This window comes from Lingula anatina, chromosome 2 (assembly GCF_051362555.1).
Source record: "Lingula anatina isolate TDL-2025a chromosome 2, LinAna3.0, whole genome shotgun sequence".
Classification (NCBI taxonomy): Eukaryota; Metazoa; Brachiopoda; class Lingulata; order Lingulida; family Lingulidae; genus Lingula; species Lingula anatina.
In genome coordinates this window covers 38,050,072-38,068,929 of record NC_141768.1, presented here as the reverse complement: position 1 = coordinate 38,068,929, position 18,858 = coordinate 38,050,072, and the positions used below count along the sequence as shown (strand labels likewise).

Genomic DNA, 18,858 nt, shown 5'->3' with positions numbered 1-18,858 from the left:
TATGGTCTTATAGATGAAATAATTTATATTTTATTTACTGACACTCAATATAAAATAATTCTCTAAGTACATTACTGATCCCTTGAAATACACTTGTGTCTTGGTAGAAATGCAGGAAGCACTTATGTTATAAATTCTGTAATCTAAGCAAGTTTCTTAAAACAAGCTATCTGGTGGATAAAGTCATTCTTTAATTCATTACTGTCATTCTAAATTTATTTAGCCTAACGTGTTAATTTTTGTCACAAATGAGTTATTTTCTTCACCTGTTTATAAATTCCCCACAAATCAAAAGAAAATTGCATGTTCCATTGTAACATTTGTCTTCAAAGCAAGAAAATCCAGAATGGTGAAGATTAATATGCATGTTTAAAATTTTCACACAACTCAATCGAAAAATTTGTGAAGCAAATTTTTAAATTTCAGAAGATAAATATCACTAACACCTCTTTTCTTGACCTGCTGAACCTTGTACTGGGCTGTTGTTACTATATTTTTATAAACAAAATTATTGAATTAAAGATCTGATAAAATGTCCAATTCTTTGTGCATTTATCACTACATTTGTCACAGAAATATATATATTTATAAATTTAATTTGTATAATGTTGAGACATGATTTCAACTAACAAAGCAACTGAATGTTTTTCACACCCTTATCCCATCTAACTACTGTTTCGGTAAAATTGCATTCTATCTCTATCCATCACTAATACTGAAATTAAAAGCCCATTGAATAAAATCTGTGTATTATGTGATATGAACCTGAAAATAAGTTAATGAATGGTCAAAATTTACTTTCAAAAAATTTCCCTACCACTTACAACTGTTAGAAAAGGCTCACATCATAGTAATTAACAATTAAGCATCACGTACTCAAAAGCACATCATGTGACCATTAACATAGCAATGACACTGGAATGATATTATTTTTTCAATAAAAAATATCTAATTCGTTTGAAATACACTAAATAAAGTCAATAGAAACACATTTGCTTATCAGTTTATGTTCAGCAGGAATTCAATCTGTTATGCTTCCACTTTGGTGTCTGTGGAGGTATTCATTGAATTCTTGCATGTTATTTATTGTAAACGTTGCTTTCAAAATAGGTATGTACCATAGGAGTGGACAAAACCAATAATCCTAGGCTTTATTTAGAATCTGTTTCTACGTGAGAGGTGTAGAACGTACAGATCTGGTCATAAGGCAGCATTTCTGATTGTTATCTCTTCGGCATGTTTCTTCTGACTTTTCCCTCTTGAATAAATCCAAGATACAGCAAGGGTTCTGTTACTTCAATGAAGTGGAAATCTTGAACATCAAAGTTCAGCTTGTTTTTGGGTAACTAAGTAATAGTAGTAAGCATATGAAGCATACTTATCAAGATATATGGCAAAATATTGCATGGTGCCCGCATTGTCCTAAAGAACATTTCCAGTGTGGGTTTTGGATTTCCTTGTTTGGCAGCCGAAATGTTGAAGAAGTTCAGTACACTAGAATCACCTTTTACAGATAAGTTTGTCCTGTGTCAACTAATTCCATTATCCTTTCCTAAAACTTTGTCTAAAATTGGCTTGTCCAATACAGCACAGTGAAAATAATTTAATAAAATAGTCATTCTTTTAATATTTTGTTTTTCAGATCTATTTCTTCTTCTGCTTCTTTGATAGTTCTTTTTCTTTTCTTTGTTGTTTTAATTTCTTCTTCTCATCCTTCTGTCTTTCTTTATCTCGTAAGCTCTTCACAAGCTTGTAAGAGAAAAATCCTAAAATAAAACAATAAAACTACAGTTACTCACATAATCAGTTTTCGGTACATAAAAGATGTTTAAATTCAGTGTCTTATATTTTCATTTCATTTCAAAAAATTATTTCAAAATTTTTTACATACATCTAGATAACCAGACTATGGTTCAAAATATTTAAAGTAAGCAGGTTATTTACCTCCTCTATCTACTAAAACTGTTCTTAAAGTAATATTCATTTCATTTCAATGCATGATTAAAAACATTTATTCTTCATTTGCATAATTAAAAATGCCAATTCTTCATTTGTATAATCAAGAACACTTGTTCTTTATTTAGTTGACTGTACACATTCATCAAAGAGACAGAATTTGATCAAAAGCATATATAGCAACTGAAGTATTCGGAACACATCCAGACAAAACAATATTCAATATGGAAATAGAACAAATTATAATAGGGCATCTCTCAGGTTTTGTAAAGTTTATATCAAAAAGACTTCAAAAGGGCAATCTGCAACAGTAAGCACACAATTATACCTTAAAATCTTTACTTAATTTTAATGAAAATCAGATAAAGGTCTTAAAGGAACAATATCTGAAACCATTATCCAGATATTTAAAGAGATTTGCTGTATTGTTACTACACATAATTATAAATTCTATGAATGTTGTGATAAAGCAATTGCACTTCTATGTACAGCAGAATGAAGATGACTGACTATCATGTATATTCCATTTTAACCACCATTTGGACAACTAATAGGCAATGCCCTAAGATCAGCTAAGATAACCGTGCCTACTTGGAGGCCAACAGCAAAGGTAAAAAATATGCCTACCTATTACTGAACCAGGGATCAAAATCAAAAGAACAAATAACCATGTACTGTATCCACTGCCTATCTGTTCCACTGTTACACTATCAGGCTCTTGAGGTATCTGTTCTTCCTCCATCTTTTAATCTATTTCTAATTAAGCAACAACTTTTTCTTAAAAAGCTTCTATCAAGCTTCCATATGGCTAGCTTCCTGAATGGCAACTAGAGTACACGTAGGTAGCTTTCCTGGCTATGAACTACCTATCCATATGTCATTATCACACAGAGCACAGTGAGCATGCAAATTGCTAATCTAATACGAGGGTAACATAATGGGGGCCCTATTCACAAGACCATGTGTCCTGCTACAGTGGCACTTTTTAGCGAAAAAGAAAGCTTTTTGGTTTTAACTGTTTCTAGAAATTAAATATTAAATTAAATTTTTAAAAAGTGTAATAAAGAAAAAGAATTTAAGAACTTCTGATTTAATTCTCTTACACCAAATCTTCAGCGCATAAAATCTTAAAACTCATTCAAACATGGTCCAATTACATGCTGAGCACACTTACTATATTATCTATTTTTTTCATGTTAAAGTGCTATCAGCAATGTAAGTTAGGATTCCATATTGTATGCATGTAGTCATGACAACATTAACAACTGATATGGGTTAAACATGGCTCTTTCTTTTCAGACATCTTGAAATTTGAAATTCATAGATAACAAGGTCCAACATAAGGGCTTTTAAAGATATTCATATCTTATATCTAACTTAGGAATGTCTACTTCCTGCACATCCCCTTATTTTTTCTTCTCTTTGTGTTTTTAAATTAATAAACAACATTAAATAAAAGTACCATACATTTCATTTTAGTATTTTATACTGTGGTTTAACACTGTACTACTAGGACACTGGTGACTTTAAAAGATATCAAACAGTTCATAAATAGAACAGAGGTAAATAACGAAAAGGGTTGAAAATCATTAAGACCATACTCTACTTAACCAGATCATAAGTTATATGAAAAATTGTACTTCATCAGGTCACGTCTATAAAAATCATATCGCAAATCAACTATCTACCCTGACAGAATATATCACTCGTCTTGAACAAAGTAAAACACATCCCCTTGATTTCAAATAACACCATTTACCAGTTATCTACAGTGAAATATAAAATATGTAAAAGTTTAAAATTAGTAATTCTAGTACTTTAAATTTTCTACTTGCATTAAAACAGCAAACATGTAAATGGCGGAGAACATTAACTAATTTTTTTACCAAGTCAAAAAAAGAATTATTCTTGAGGAAAAAAGAAAACAAGAGCCTAAATGACCCAAATATGTATGATCAAAAAGATGTGCATTGTCTAGTAATATTACTAATAAGCCAGCTAGTATCATCTTCTTTAAGGAGAAATAATAAAGCTGGTAAATAATTAAAGTGATATTTGTGATTTCTGTATTTAACTTTTTCTGGTCACTTAAGGAAGGTAAGACTGGAATTTTGTTCTGCTGGAGGCACTATTTTGCAACACATTCATCAATGAATAATAATGAACGTAACTTCAAAATCAAAGACCATATACTATATTAATACAACAGCTTTTGTTAACCCTTTATGAATGACATTTTCTAAAGCTACAATTGATTTTTTGGCGTACAATTTCATGTGAACGTATCTAAAATAAAAAAAGAAGTAATGAGCTAACTGAATGTAATAGTAACTTAGAAAACAAACGGAATTGATCGTATGAAACGTGGCAGGTGGTCAACTGATGCCGCACAGACGCCGGCCGGTAACCTGTGCCAGGAATCATAAATTGTTTTCTACCTACCTACTAAAAGTACAATTATAATTCCAGGAATTATAAATAGTGAATTGTCTATTTCTTCTTGAAAGGGCCCCTTGCCTAATTCTACCATCTTTGGAGGAAGAATAAATCGAAAATCTGCTTCTCGTGCACAGAGTGTGGACTCTAGCAGGCGATCCAATATGGCGCTGTGTCAACACAGAGGACTTCGGGTCACGGATTTAATCGGCATGACCATTGCGCTACTGGTAAATTTTAACATTACTTTCACTATCTCATAAAAACCAAATAATAATGTGTAGGAAACCAAAGAAGAAAAATATTAATTGAATGTTTTTTGCACACCCTCTGGATTTGGATTGGAGATTATAAACATTTGGTGCAGAGCTAATGTTTAGGGTTGGTTGCGGTGTTGTGCCAAAATAGGTACGCTGCCAAAATAGGTACGCGCCGCACTATTTGGCACTATAGCTGCCAAAATAGGTACGCTGCGAAAATTAGTACGTCGTTGACAGCTCCGCACTGACGATCTTTGGGCATGTTTTCTTTTTAGTGAAACTGTATGTTTATCGATATGACACTTTACTAAATCAATCACAACGAAGGAAGATAATGTGTAGGTTTATATTTTGAATGATTATATAGTGTCTTTTTCTTAGTAATAAGATTTATAATGCAGGAATTGCTTAACCGCATATATCAAGCCTTTGATTCGATCTTCAAGATAAAGGTGGAATTTTTGGTCACCCAAAAGGTAATAAACATAAAATATTGACATGACCTATTGCGGATCAGTTTTACTACTTGGTTCAAGTTAGCAGGTCATATATTTTTGGTGATTTCTCATAGGAAAAAAGCTGCCAAAATAGGTATGCCAACTGCTAAAATAAGTCCTTGACAACAGCTTACTTATATATGTATATTCTGTCACGGTAGGCCCCAGTTATTTAATATATTTGTAAAATGTGGCCATGATTTATTGTTAGATCAGTTTTACTTCTTGGTTCAAGTTAGCAGGTCATATATTTTTGGTGTTTTGTCATAGGAAACAAGCTGCCAAAATAGGTATGCCACCTGCTAAAATAAGTCCTTGACAACAGTTAACTTATATATGTATATTCTGTCACGGTAGGCCCCAGTTATTTAATATATTTGTAAAATGTGGCCATGATTTATTGTTAGATCAGTTTTACTTCTTGGTTCAAGTTAGCAGGTCATATATTTTTGGTGTTTTGTCATAGGAAACAAGCTGCCAAAATAGGTATGCCACCTGCTAAAATAAGTCCTTGACAACAGCTTACTTATATATGTATATTCTGTCACGGTAGGCCCCAGTTATTTAACATATTTGTAAAATGTGGCCATGATTTATTGTTAGATCAGTTTTACTTCTTGGTTCAAGTTAGCAGGTCATATATTTTTGGTGTTTTGTCATAGGAAACAAGCTGCCAAAATAGGTATGCCACCTGCTAAAATAAGTCCTTGACAACAGCTTACTTATATATGTATATTCTGTCACGGTAGGCCCCAGTTATTTAATATATTTGTAAAATGGAGCCATGATTTATTGTTAGATCAGTTTTACTTCTTGGTTCAAGTTAGCAGGTCATATATTTTTGGTGTTTTGTCATAGGAAACAAGCTGCCAAAATAGGTATGCCACCTGCTAAAATAAGTCCTTGACAACAGCTTACTTATATATGTATATTCTGTCACGGTAGGCCCCAGTTATTTAATTTATTTGTAAAATGTGGCCATGATTTATTGTTAGATCAGTTTTACTTCTTGGTTCAAGTTAGCAGGTCATATATTTTTGGTGTTTTGTCATAGGAAACAAGCTGCCAAAATAGGTATGCCACCTGCTAAAATAAGTCCTTGACAACAGTTAACTTATATATGTATATTCTGTCAAGGTAGGCCCCAGTTATTTAATATATTTGTAAAATGTGGCCATGATTTATTGTTAGATCAGTTTTACTTCTTGGTTCAAGTTAGCAGGTCATATATTTTTGGTGTTTTGTCATAGGAAACAAGCTGCCAAAATAGGTATGCCACCTGCTAAAATAAGTCCTTGACAACAGTTAACTTATATATGTATATTCTGTCACGGTAGGCCCCAGTTATTTAATATATTTGTAAAATGTGGCCATGATTTATTGTTAGATCAGTTTTACTTCTTGGTTCAAGTTAGCAGGTCATATATTTTTGGTGTTTTGTCATAGGAAACAAGCTGCCAAAATAGGTATGCCACCTGCTAAAATAAGTCCTTGACAACAGCTTACTTATATATGTATATTCTGTCACGGTAGGCCCCAGTTATTTAACATATTTGTAAAATGTGGCCATGATTTATTGTTAGATCAGTTTTACTTCTTGGTTCAAGTTAGCAGGTCATATATTTTTGGTGTTTTGTCATAGGAAACAAGCTGCCAAAATAGGTATGCCACCTGCTAAAATAAGTCCTTGACAACAGTTAACTTATATATGTATATTCTGTCACGGTAGGCCCCAGTTATTTAATATATTTGTAAAATGTGGCCATGATTTATTGTTAGATCAGTTTTACTTCTTGGTTCAAGTTAGCAGGTCATATTTTTTTGGTGTTTTGTCATAGGAAACAAGCTGCCAAAATAGGTATGCCACCTGCTAAAATAAGTCCTTGACAACAGTTAACTTATATATGTATATTCTGTCACGGTAGGCCCCAGTTATTTAATATATTTGTAAAATGTGGCCATGATTTATTGTTAGATCAGTTTTACTTCTTGGTTCAAGTTAGCAGGTCATATATTTTTGGTGTTTTGTCATAGGAAACAAGCTGCCAAAATAGGTATGCCACCTGCTAAAATAAGTCCTTGACAACAGCTTACTTATATATGTATATTCTGTCACGGTAGGCCCCAGTTATTTAACATATTTGTAAAATGTGGCCATGATTTATTGTTAGATCAGTTTTACTTCTTGGTTCAAGTTAGCAGGTCATATATTTTTGGTGTTTTGTCATAGGAAACAAGCTGCCAAAATAGGTATGCCACCTGCTAAAATAAGTCCTTGACAACAGTTAACTTATATATGTATATTCTGTCACGGTAGGCCCCAGTTATTTAATATATTTGTAAAATGTGGCCATGATTTATTGTTAGATCAGTTTTACTTCTTGGTTCAAGTTAGCAGGTCATATTTTTTTGGTGTTTTGTCATAGGAAACAAGCTGCCAAAATAGGTATGCCACCTGCTAAAATAAGTCCTTGACAACAGCTTACTTATATATGTATATTCTGTCACGGTAGGCCCCAGTTATTTAATTTATTTGTAAAATGTGGCCATGATTTATTGTTAGATCAGTTTTACTTCTTGGTTCAAGTTAGCAGGTCATATATTTTTGGTGTTTTGTCATAGGAAACAAGCTGCCAAAATAGGTATGCCACCTGCTAAAATAAGTCCTTGACAACAGTTAACTTATATATGTATATTCTGTCACGGTAGGCCCCAGTTATTTAATATATTTGTAAAATGTGGCCATGATTTATTGTTAGATCAGTTTTACTTCTTGGTTCAAGTTAGCAGGTCATATTTTTTTGGTGTTTTGTCATAGGAAACAAGCTGCCAAAATAGGTATGCCACCTGCTAAAATAAGTCCTTGACAACAGTTAACTTATATATGTATATTCTGTCACGGTAGGCCCCAGTTATTTAATATATTTGTAAAATGTGGCCATGATTTATTGTTAGATCAGTTTTACTTCTTGGTTCAAGTTAGCAGGTCATATATTTTTGGTGTTTTGTCATAGGAAACAAGCTGCCAAAATAGGTATGCCACCTGCTAAAATAAGTCCTTGACAACAGCTTACTTATATATGTATATTCTGTCACGGTAGGCCCCAGTTATTTAACATATTTGTAAAATGTGGCCATGATTTATTGTTAGATCAGTTTTACTTCTTGGTTCAAGTTAGCAGGTCATATATTTTTGGTGTTTTGTCATAGGAAACAAGCTGCCAAAATAGGTATGCCACCTGCTAAAATAAGTCCTTGACAACAGTTAACTTATATATGTATATTCTGTCACGGTAGGCCCCAGTTATTTAATATATTTGTAAAATGTGGCCATGATTTATTGTTAGATCAGTTTTACTTCTTGGTTCAAGTTAGCAGGTCATATATTTTTGGTGTTTTGTCATAGGAAACAAGCTGCCAAAATAGGTATGCCACCTGCTAAAATAAGTCCTTGACAACAGCTTACTTATATATGTATATTCTGTCACGGTAGGCCCCAGTTATTTAATTTATTTGTAAAATGTGGCCATGATTTATTGTTAGATCAGTTTTACTTCTTGGTTCAAGTTAGCAGGTCATATATTTTTGGTGTTTTGTCATAGGAAACAAGCTGCCAAAATAGGTATGCCACCTGCTAAAATAAGTCCTTGACAACAGTTAACTTATATATGTATATTCTGTCAAGGTAGGCCCCAGTTATTTAATATATTTGTAAAATGTGGCCATGATTTATTGTTAGATCAGTTTTACTTCTTGGTTCAAGTTAGCAGGTCATATATTTTTGGTGTTTTGTCATAGGAAACAAGCTGCCAAAATAGGTATGCCACCTGCTAAAATAAGTCCTTGACAACAGTTAACTTATATATGTATATTCTGTCACGGTAGGCCCCAGTTATTTAATTTATTTGTAAAATGTGGCCATGATTTATTGTTAGATCAGTTTTACTTCTTGGTTCAAGTTAGCAGGTCATATATTTTTGGTGTTTTGTCATAGGAAACAAGCTGCCAAAATAGGTATGCCACCTGCTAAAATAAGTCCTTGACAACAGCTTACTTATATATGTATATTCTGTCACGGTAGGCCCCAGTTATTTAACATATTTGTAAAATGTGGCCATGATTTATTGTTAGATCAGTTTTACTTCTTGGTTCAAGTTAGCAGGTCATATATTTTTGGTGTTTTGTCATAGGAAACAAGCTGCCAAAATAGGTATGCCACCTGCTAAAATAAGTCCTTGACAACAGTTAACTTATATATGTATATTCTGTCACGGTAGGCCCCAGTTATTTAATATATTTGTAAAATGTGGCCATGATTTATTGTTAGATCAGTTTTACTTCTTGGTTCAAGTTAGCAGGTCATATTTTTTTGGTGTTTTGTCATAGGAAACAAGCTGCCAAAATAGGTATGCCACCTGCTAAAATAAGTCCTTGACAACAGCTTACTTATATATGTATATTCTGTCACGGTAGGCCCCAGTTATTTAACATATTTGTAAAATGTGGCCATGATTTATTGTTAGATCAGTTTTACTTCTTGGTTCAAGTTAGCAGGTCATATATTTTTGGTGTTTTGTCATAGGAAACAAGCTGCCAAAATAGGTATGCCACCTGCTAAAATAAGTCCTTGACAACAGCTTACTTATATATGTATATTCTGTCACGGTAGGCCCCAGTTATTTAATATATTTGTAAAATGGAGCCATGATTTATTGTTAGATCAGTTTTACTTCTTGGTTCAAGTTAGCAGGTCATATATTTTTGGTGTTTTGTCATAGGAAACAAGCTGCCAAAATAGGTATGCCACCTGCTAAAATAAGTCCTTGACAACAGCTTACTTATATATGTATATTCTGTCACGGTAGGCCCCAGTTATTTAATATATTTGTAAAATGTGGCCATGATTTATTGTTAGATCAGTTTTACTTCTTGGTTCAAGTTAGCAGGTCATATATTTTTGGTGTTTTGTCATAGGAAACAAGCTGCCAAAATAGGTATGCCACCTGCTAAAATAAGTCCTTGACAACAGCTTACTTATATATGTATATTCTGTCACGGTAGGCCCCAGTTATTTAACATATTTGTAAAATGTGGCCATGATTTATTGTTAGATCAGTTTTACTTCTTGGTTCAAGTTAGCAGGTCATATATTTTTGGTGTTTTGTCATAGGAAACAAGCTGCCAAAATAGGTATGCCACCTGCTAAAATAAGTCCTTGACAACAGCTTACTAATTTTTGTGTTGTCTGTCATGATAGATCTTTGTTGTGTATTATTTATGTAAAATATGTTAATAAATAATATCAGGTCAAAATTACTGCTATGTTAGTCAAGAACTATGTCAATGTTAAATATAGAAAATTCCAAAATTGAAGAAATGACTGATTTACAAAGATTTATTGTGAAACAAAATTCCTTGGCTCAGTTAAAGAAACAATGTCTATACATAAAAAGTAGTTGCTTAGGAACAGATTGTCATTAACAGTTAAATTGAACAAACAGGTGACATCCAAGTAATATCAAACAAATTTGAAAACCTATTGCCTTTCCCAGCTGCTAGTGTAAAGCAAGATCAATGGAAATGCTTCAGTCCTTTGGGTTGAAACCAGTGGTCTGTTGTTTCCAGTCTGTTTATGCCGCCTTGGTACAGAGTGATCAATCTTAAAAGATTACTGAACAGCAGTGCTCATACAGTTTGTATCCAACACCTCAAACATAATGTCCACAATATCCTCTGTACTGGCACAATTACAAAGATAATCTTCAAATCATTTACATAAATAAATTCCTTTTGACAATTTCATTTTGACTAGGTTTCCATACTTAGATTGATCTGGATCAACCTAACTTCATGGGGAGTCACACTAAATTGCTATCAGCTCAAGAGGCTTAAATGTCTGTCACGCCTACCAAATCAGCTAGGGTAAAGATATTTACCCCTAACAGCTTTACTAGGCCTGACAGACATTTAGGCCAGTTAAGTTGGTTGCAATTTAGTGAGACTGCCCAGGGAGATAGATTCGTCCAAAAATATGTGCAAATGGTCTATTTATCTAGGTCACAAATATATATTAGCCTGTGCTGAATTGAATATATATTCAGCAATTGTAACATTTAAAATATATGTTAAACCTCTTGTCGAGCAGGTATAAAATAGATACTGGAACCACATTGCAAATTGTCTAATGCACATACTACTGTTCAGATGACATCTTACAAAGAGAATCTATACATGTCAAATTCCAGATATTTGGCTTTAAAACATCCCAATGAACATTATTTTCAAGGTAAAGATTAATTACTATGGTTTTTAGTTCTAAATAAAATATTGTAAATTAAACTATTTTCACACTAGACATACATTTATTATAATTCAAATATCAATACAGCTTTGTGATTCCTAGATTGAGAGTTGGAGCTGTGTTGGACCCATAGTCACAATTTTAACTTTGCTTACAAGGCAAAAGTAATATCTGAACTGAAGGTTCAGAAATAAATTTAAAGCTACAGTTGAACACAACTAAAATATCTTAATCACATAAGAGCATGGTATTGATCATTAAAACCTCAAAGTAACATTTTCAGTATATGCCCCTTAAAACTAATTGCAATCAATATTTGCATAGGTCTTGAGATAAAAAGAGCAAGTATATACAATCTTGACATATCTCCAACATTTAAGGAGACTAAGGAATAAGGCACCTATAGTGAAATATAATAATTTCTTCTTTGAATAACAGTAATAATGTATAAGGAGTTATTACTTTAAGGTAGGAATTTAAGGCCCATCAAATGTGTAAATATGCAGGAAACTATATGCTTATTGGTACTTGCATTTTGCAACAAAATTTCTAATTTTGGAACTGAAAAAATATCTCCAGGTTTAACTGGCCAAATGACAAAAGCACAAAATTGTACATGTCAAGAGATACATACACAAATACAGAGCATGGGACCCTATAATGTGACAAGCAGGTCTAGAATCTGATAACACTGATTGACAGATGTGGAGATTAGCACTCAATTAAAGGTAACTTGTGCTTAATTAACCTAGTAAAGTAATTTAACTCTCAACTGTTTCAGCTGAACAATGCATGAAGCCATCTAGCCCTGAATCTTGAAATCAAAAGGTTTAAAACAGACAGCTGTAGTTGTCCACCTTTCCCCTAAATAAAAGAAACATACATACAGCACATTTCATAGTGCTAATTTTCAATTACGCATAAACTAACTTTTCCAAGATTATAAAAATTTGAAATGATCACAACTGTTTATTTGAAATTAATATATCATAATAAAAACATAGTTACTATATCTTAAAAATACTATACATTCTATTTTACCACCAAAACAGGCTTTTCTCATGCTGACCGATTGTTTATGAATCTGCTCCAACATTCACAGTTAGTCCAGGATTTTTTTCCAAAAGTCTGATTAACTGTAATAACCACTTATGTAATGATATTAATCTCAAACTAACAGTATTAATCCCTTTCAATGATAAAAAAAATTAAACTTTTTTAAAAAACATGTACTGCACTAACTTTGAATGTCATAATAGATATATATAATCTTTTGCCCCCCAAAAATTCCCTTTGGGACAGAATGAACAGTTTTTCACCCTTTAAAAAAACTTGCAAACACTTACCATTTACATTTTTTCAGGTTATCCACAATAAGATTGTCCAGTCGGAAGCCACCACCTTCCTTATCAGTCCTTTTAACAGGCATAACTACAAAAAAAATAAAGATAATTTAACTGATATATTTCACTTTCATTTATAAACACATGTGACTCCATAACCAAAAGTATGGAAATTACAGCATTTGTTGTGACACAGTTATATTTTCTTATGATTAAATTTTGGTTAAATTTTATTTCAGACTTTGGTCAGAATAATATCTAATTTTTTTTTACTGCAAACAAGGTCTGGATAATCAAAATGAATGTATACAAAAAAACACCAAAATGAATTGTATTTATTGGGATCTACAAATGGATACAAGGCACACTGCACACACATCTTGCCTCAGGATTTCTGTTGTATTAAATGCTGTACTTGTAGACCCGGCAAGAATTAACTGTACTGCAGTAGAAGGTTGTAATAGAAAATGTAAGCACGATACAATAAATGAGAACATGAAGTGATACAACCAATAAAAATCCAAGATTTGGCTTTCCATGAGTGAATATCTTCTTGAGCACATCTCATTCCTGAAGTAAAATAATTCTCAAATGTTAGCCAATGATATGAACAATACAAGTAGATTCAGCAAAAGTTACAGACATGGTAATTTGCAAGAGAACATCCACTTCAGTTATTTAACTAGAAAAACATACCTTTCGTCATTATACAGTTATCAGTAGAAAAATACACTTCTAAGCCTCAAAACAACCATGTTTAAAAATGGAAGAGACACTTGGGTGATATCTTTCTTATCAATGTAAAGATATTTATTACTTAGATTGTTTGATAACAATTTAAAATATTGTGTTCCAGGTTGAAATTTTTACCATGATACTGCATCCATATGTGGCTTGTAATTCCAAAAGAATTTTCTAAAATTTAAAAAACAATTGATCTAGTCACTGGATAGCCATTATACTTACTCTTGTACACATTTGGGGTAGGTGACTGCTGCATTCTTTCTAATGAAGATTGGAATGGGGGAGCACACATGTATGTAGATGTTACTGAAAGCAACAGAAAAAAGAGACTTTCAAAATATTGCTATTCCAATAGCAAGCTGTGTGGATACAGCCTTAGCTTATGGTTAGGCCATGCACCGAACCTCAAAGCACAGAGAAACAAATACTCACAACAATCTTTATCTAATGAAGACTTTTTGTCTAGCTTGAGAATAAGCTAATAGTGTGAAGACTATTTTAGTTTAATATGATATCATAACATTAACAGTAGAATTATGTTTCAGAAGTTTTAGTGTGGTAAACTTTTTGCAATATCCACTAATTAGTCCATAATATTAAAAACAATTCAAAACTTCGGGCATCATGAAGGCTTAAAAAATTGTAAATTATGTGACTGTCTCAGCAGTGCTATCACAGCAATCTCAGTGCAGTGGTCTCTTCAATACAGTTTTCATCTGGAAAACACACAAAAAAAAAATTAATTATTTTTGCATGTGTATGTGTTTGTGCTTGAGTGTGTTTGTATAGTATGTAATTTTTGTGTGCCCATAACTTTATTACTTAACATGTATTGACACAGTCTTCGAGTGAAAATATGAATGCTATTGTCTATATTAACAATGAGATGCACTAATATCGATCTTTAAACCATTAACTTTTGAGAAATCATTGAAACACAGGATTTTTAGAAAGTTTTTTCAAGTATGATGCTTTATTAAGACTTGAAATCTTGCCCCAGACAAACATAGCATTGTATCTAATTCGGGGGACTGCTTCCTATGGATATATTAATTTTGTATTATAATATTCAAAGATGCTCTATATAGGACAGGAGGGCGTCTCGATAGTCCGAAGGTTCATTGGTCCGAAAAGTGGTAACATTTTCATCGATTTTTTGTTCAAGGGTTCATTGGTCAGAAGGTTCTATAGTGAATTTCTATATAAAATATAGTTCTATATCCTTCGGACTATTGAACCTTCAGACCATTGAACCTTCGGACTATTGCTACGGCCCCTAGGACAGATCAAGTGTTATTTTAGCTAATGAATTTTTATTGTTATGTATAGGCATAATCAGAATGCAGTTAGTTCACAGATCAAATATGGCAATACTTGAAAGTATGCTGCACAATATCCTGACAATAGTACTATAGTAAAAGATTCCCAGCCTCACACGTGCATTGTCCTAGCTAGCAGAGGCAGAGTAATAAAATCTGGGCATGGGACATGCTATATGTGCCTTATGTGATAGCTTACATTTAAAACTAAATGGAGTATTCAGTATCTCCTTCTCAAATTTTACAGATTACATTTAACATTGGATTTTGTGAAGTTTATAGAGTGCCTAACAACACTGTTGATATTAGATGAGTCATAGAGCACCTTAGGAAATGCTTACCAATTTACACAAGCCTGTTTCACAAAACTTAGTGGTGTGCCTTCAGTATGTATATCTTCTCAAGAAACTTCTTCACTGTTAGTTGCTCTCCACACATGCTGCCTTTTCACTGTTGGTCTCCTAAAACATTCTTCATTTGGAAAATTGTTAGCCGTGTCACTAATGAAAAAAACTTTGAAACAGAAAAAAGAAGGTTAGTAATCAAACAGCTACTGGTATATTATTACGGACACCAGCCTACACAGCAATGTAACCTAAATAAAGTACCTAAAACATTATTTGGATCACTTGTTTTTATCTGAAACTCAAACTGCAATAAGAATGTATAAATCAGTACCTAGTATGGTCTGTCACTTTATCATAAACTTACAATGAAAAGCTTTTTGAATCTTTCTTACTACGTGGGTCGTACAAAACAGGCGTCGACACTATCAATACACAAAAGCCCTAAAATATCACTTTTGCATATATCCATTTCACTTGCTATGCACACCAAGTCAAGAAAGTGATCTTTCATCACCTATAAGATACTTTTAATTGGTCAATACACCCTAAAAAATATCAAATTTAGAGTTTGGAAAAATAATTCATCAAATAAAAGGCGACCAGACTGAAACAATTTAAAAAGTCGCTGAATTATCAAATATAAATAAACGTTTCAACAAATACATATATTATAAAAATCAGAAAGTGATCTGTACTCACCAATGGGTTACATTTCGTTGGTCATTGTACTCCCAAATATCTTAAATTCGGAGTTTGAAAAAAATGTTTTACAAATCGGACGTATTTTCGCAGCCGGAAGTTTCGGTAGCCATTTTGTGCGCAAAAGCCCAACGCGCATCCAAAACGTACATATTTTGGCAAGGACTTGTTTTTGCAAAACACCGGCTGGGTGTTACGAGGAAGTGAGATGCAAGCAGAGTAAAGGTTCTGATGATTTGGTAATACTGATTCACGAATTTTTAACGAACTCCTTTCACGACCTGACATATTTGTTTAACTTAAACTTGAATATGGTAAGTTTTGCACTTGGCCATTGCAACATTTGAAAGACTAATAGACAACAATCGGTAAAATCAAGCTGACACAGTGAAAGTGAAAGTTAGGTTATGATTGTTTTCATACAGCGTATGCGGTATGGCTAGCTATTTCTATATATTTCTGTTCTTGGTTGTACTTAAGCACATGCAGTACACCTCAGAAGCCCTAAGTAGGAGTACTAACACGTAACACTTTCATGGATACATGGAATTGAATCGGGGGTTTTCCCAGTATTTGGGGTATAGGGAGTCTAAAATGTGGATGTTTAATTTGGTCAAAGATAAATTTACAGTGAGTCCAGCCCAAGCAAACCAGCCCAAAAATTTTGTAATACATTTTGTCAATTTTAGCAAAAAGTTACGATTTTACAAATACTTGTAAAATATGTTTAAAATATGTTTTTAATTTTTCAATAGATAGGTGGTGCAGCTTCCTGGTAATGAGGAAAAAGAAATCCAAAAAGAAGAAAAAACAACAACATGATGAGTCAACAAATTTCCCTTTCTTACAAGATGCTGATACAATTGCTTACATCAAGAGGTCGCAGGTTGTGTTTATCATGCAAGGTGTTGCTGGCTCTGGAAAGACAACTCTTGCTAAGCTGATCAAGAAGAAGTATAAACACTCAGTATGCTGCACATCGGATGACTTTTTTATGCATGGTTCTGTGTATATGTTCGATATATCACTATTGAATGAAGCACATGCAGCCTGTCAGCAAAAAGCATTAGAAGCCTTAGCTAGTGGTGCACCAGTGGTAATTATTGATAGCACTAATCTCAAACAGAGAAAAACACAGCAGTATGTAGAACTTGCCCATAAATTTAACTATCATGTTATATTAGTGACACCCAAGACATTGTGGAATAAGGACAAAAATGAACTTTTTAAGAAGAATACACATAATGTGCCATTAGATGCTATTGAGCATATGCTTGAGGACTTTGAAGATATGATTCCATTGTATTATGCTTGGTTTTTGAACTATCCTGACTCGGAGATGATACTCCAGCAGGGAATGTCAGTCTATCAGGAATGTTTTACAAAAGTGGATCAGTTCAGAGAATGTATAAAAAACAATATAGGTATGTTTATTTAATTGTCTTTGAGAATTGTTTGGACATGATCTTTAAAAGCATTCTGTGTTCTTATAGTGGTTTTCTGCCTCTCTGCATTTTGATATATTTGTTATATGTCAGTTAAAACCTATGAAAGTTTTAAAAATATTTTTATATATTAAACTTGTATAAAGACATGTTTTATCACAGGCAAATTTGAGTAATCCTCAGTATTTTATCACAGGTTTTGGAGAGAACCGTGGAAGTGCTCAAAATTACTACTCTCGTGAAGGCTTTGCTGGTGGTAAGAAACTTCATTGCACTGCCAAATTTTGTGGCAAAGGAAAAGTGCCAGGTAGTGGAGACTATGCAAGGAGTGATATTGTTCAACAGTCCATGAATCGTTCATCTAGCCTTGAGATTATAGGGATTGTACTGACACCGAAGACACTCACAGCTCGAGTGAGGCTTAGTAAAGAACAGTTAAAGCTATGGGGAAATGAAGATGACTTGAAACGTGATAAGGATGATGGTGCCTTAGAGACTTTGATGAGCAAACTGACTGTCCAGGACAGTTCAAAATCTTCATCCCAAAAGACAAAGACACCACAAGCTGAAAAACAGAAACCTAGACAACATGGAGGTCCTAAAAAAGAAGATTTAAAGAAAGCAGCCAGTCGTAGAGCATTCAGTACATACAATGTAACATCTGGATATGGTAGCAAGGCACACATCACAATTGGTTGCGCTAAGGGATACTCACCTGTACAAGCAGGTGGTGATCTGGTTGAAATGATAAGTATGGAACCAGAGATTTTGGGCAATAGTGCAGTTCAGCCAATTCAAATTTCTGTGGGAGAAGCAGTTTACTTTGGGGATGGCAGATGTATGGTGTACTTTAGAGAACCATTACGTGTAGATAGCATATTTGGTGGATATTATTGACAGCTGTCAGTTTGTCACTACACCAAATTATGTTGAAAGAAAGATTATGCAACATCAGTGTATCAGATCTCGAATTTATTTGATCAGGAAGCCATCTTTGATTAAGATACGAGTCACTCAGGTGAATTAAGTTAATATTTTTTATCATTTACTCATTTTTACTGATGTGTGTACTCTGTATGTATCATGATATTTGTAAGCTTTTATTGTGAAAACTGGTTGACTGATGTTAAAGTTTTGTTTTGCTTTAAACCTTCTTTTTGATTCACATTTTTAAATTATCTTTTAATGATGAAGTGATATTGTACTGTATATACCAGTATGTGCTATATTTTCTACAGATTTACATGTAACAATCATTAAAGGATTTTATAATTAGTTTTCCTTTGAAGGTACTGTGATTTATTGGCTTCAGAAGTTGACATACTAAGTTGCCAAAAATATACAAACTATCATTATTGATCTTCAGCGCCACTATATGAACTGAAGCAATAACAAAAATATTAAATTTTGTGCTAAAATGATGAATTCTTGAGTCCACGCATTGATAAAAGTTGTTGTAGTGTTACACTTTTAGTTGTAAACATGATATGATGAAATAAATACTGATACTA

General features: G+C 33.1%; 1 protein-coding gene and 2 long non-coding RNA genes across 7 annotated transcripts; 1 reads left to right on the top strand and 2 right to left on the bottom strand.

The window, feature by feature from the left end:
- LOC106159032 (uncharacterized) lies at window positions 1-4,561 on the bottom strand. Of its 2 annotated transcripts, none has more exons than XR_015332795.1 (2): window positions 4,399-4,561; window positions 1-1,766 (listed from the first exon to the last, which is right to left on the bottom strand). It is a non-coding gene; the product is annotated as an uncharacterized LOC106159032 (long non-coding RNA). The 2 variants fall into 2 exon arrangements; XR_015332794.1 differs by lacking the exon at window positions 4,399-4,561 and adding an exon at window positions 2,584-3,906.
- Window positions 4,459-18,857, top strand: LOC106159031 (2',3'-cyclic-nucleotide 3'-phosphodiesterase). Of its 3 annotated transcripts, none has more exons than XM_087004163.1 (3): window positions 4,459-4,622; window positions 16,658-17,326; window positions 17,544-18,857. In XM_087004163.1, the coding sequence occupies exons 2-3, from the start codon at window positions 16,681-16,683 to the stop codon at window positions 18,242-18,244; spliced, it is 1,347 nt and encodes a 448-aa protein (XP_086860289.1). In that variant the 5' UTR covers window positions 4,459-4,622; window positions 16,658-16,680; the 3' UTR covers window positions 18,245-18,857. The 3 variants fall into 3 exon arrangements, with proteins under 3 accessions (XP_086860289.1, XP_013390648.2, XP_013390649.2); XM_013535194.3 differs by lacking the exon at window positions 4,459-4,622 and adding an exon at window positions 16,086-16,141; XM_013535195.3 differs by lacking the exon at window positions 4,459-4,622 and adding an exon at window positions 16,086-16,216.
- LOC147763677 (uncharacterized) lies at window positions 13,322-16,090 on the bottom strand. 2 transcript variants are annotated; one of them, XR_015332797.1, is made up of 4 exons: window positions 15,903-16,090; window positions 15,198-15,369; window positions 13,760-14,253; window positions 13,322-13,363 (listed from the first exon to the last, which is right to left on the bottom strand). It is a non-coding gene; the product is annotated as an uncharacterized LOC147763677 (long non-coding RNA). The 2 variants fall into 2 exon arrangements; XR_015332796.1 differs by having other exon boundaries at window positions 13,760-15,369.
- Window position 18,858: the final 1 nt, after the last annotated feature.

Excerpts from the sequence above, each read along its gene's own strand:
- LOC106159031 (XM_087004163.1), top strand. The coding sequence starts at position 16,681 with ATGAGGAAAAAGAAATCCAAAAAGAAGAAAAAACAACAACATGATGAG. Across the intron at positions 17,327-17,543 it reads ATGTATAAAAAACAATATAG|GTTTTGGAGAGAACCGTGGA; the intron begins GTATGTTTATTT and ends ATTTTATCACAG.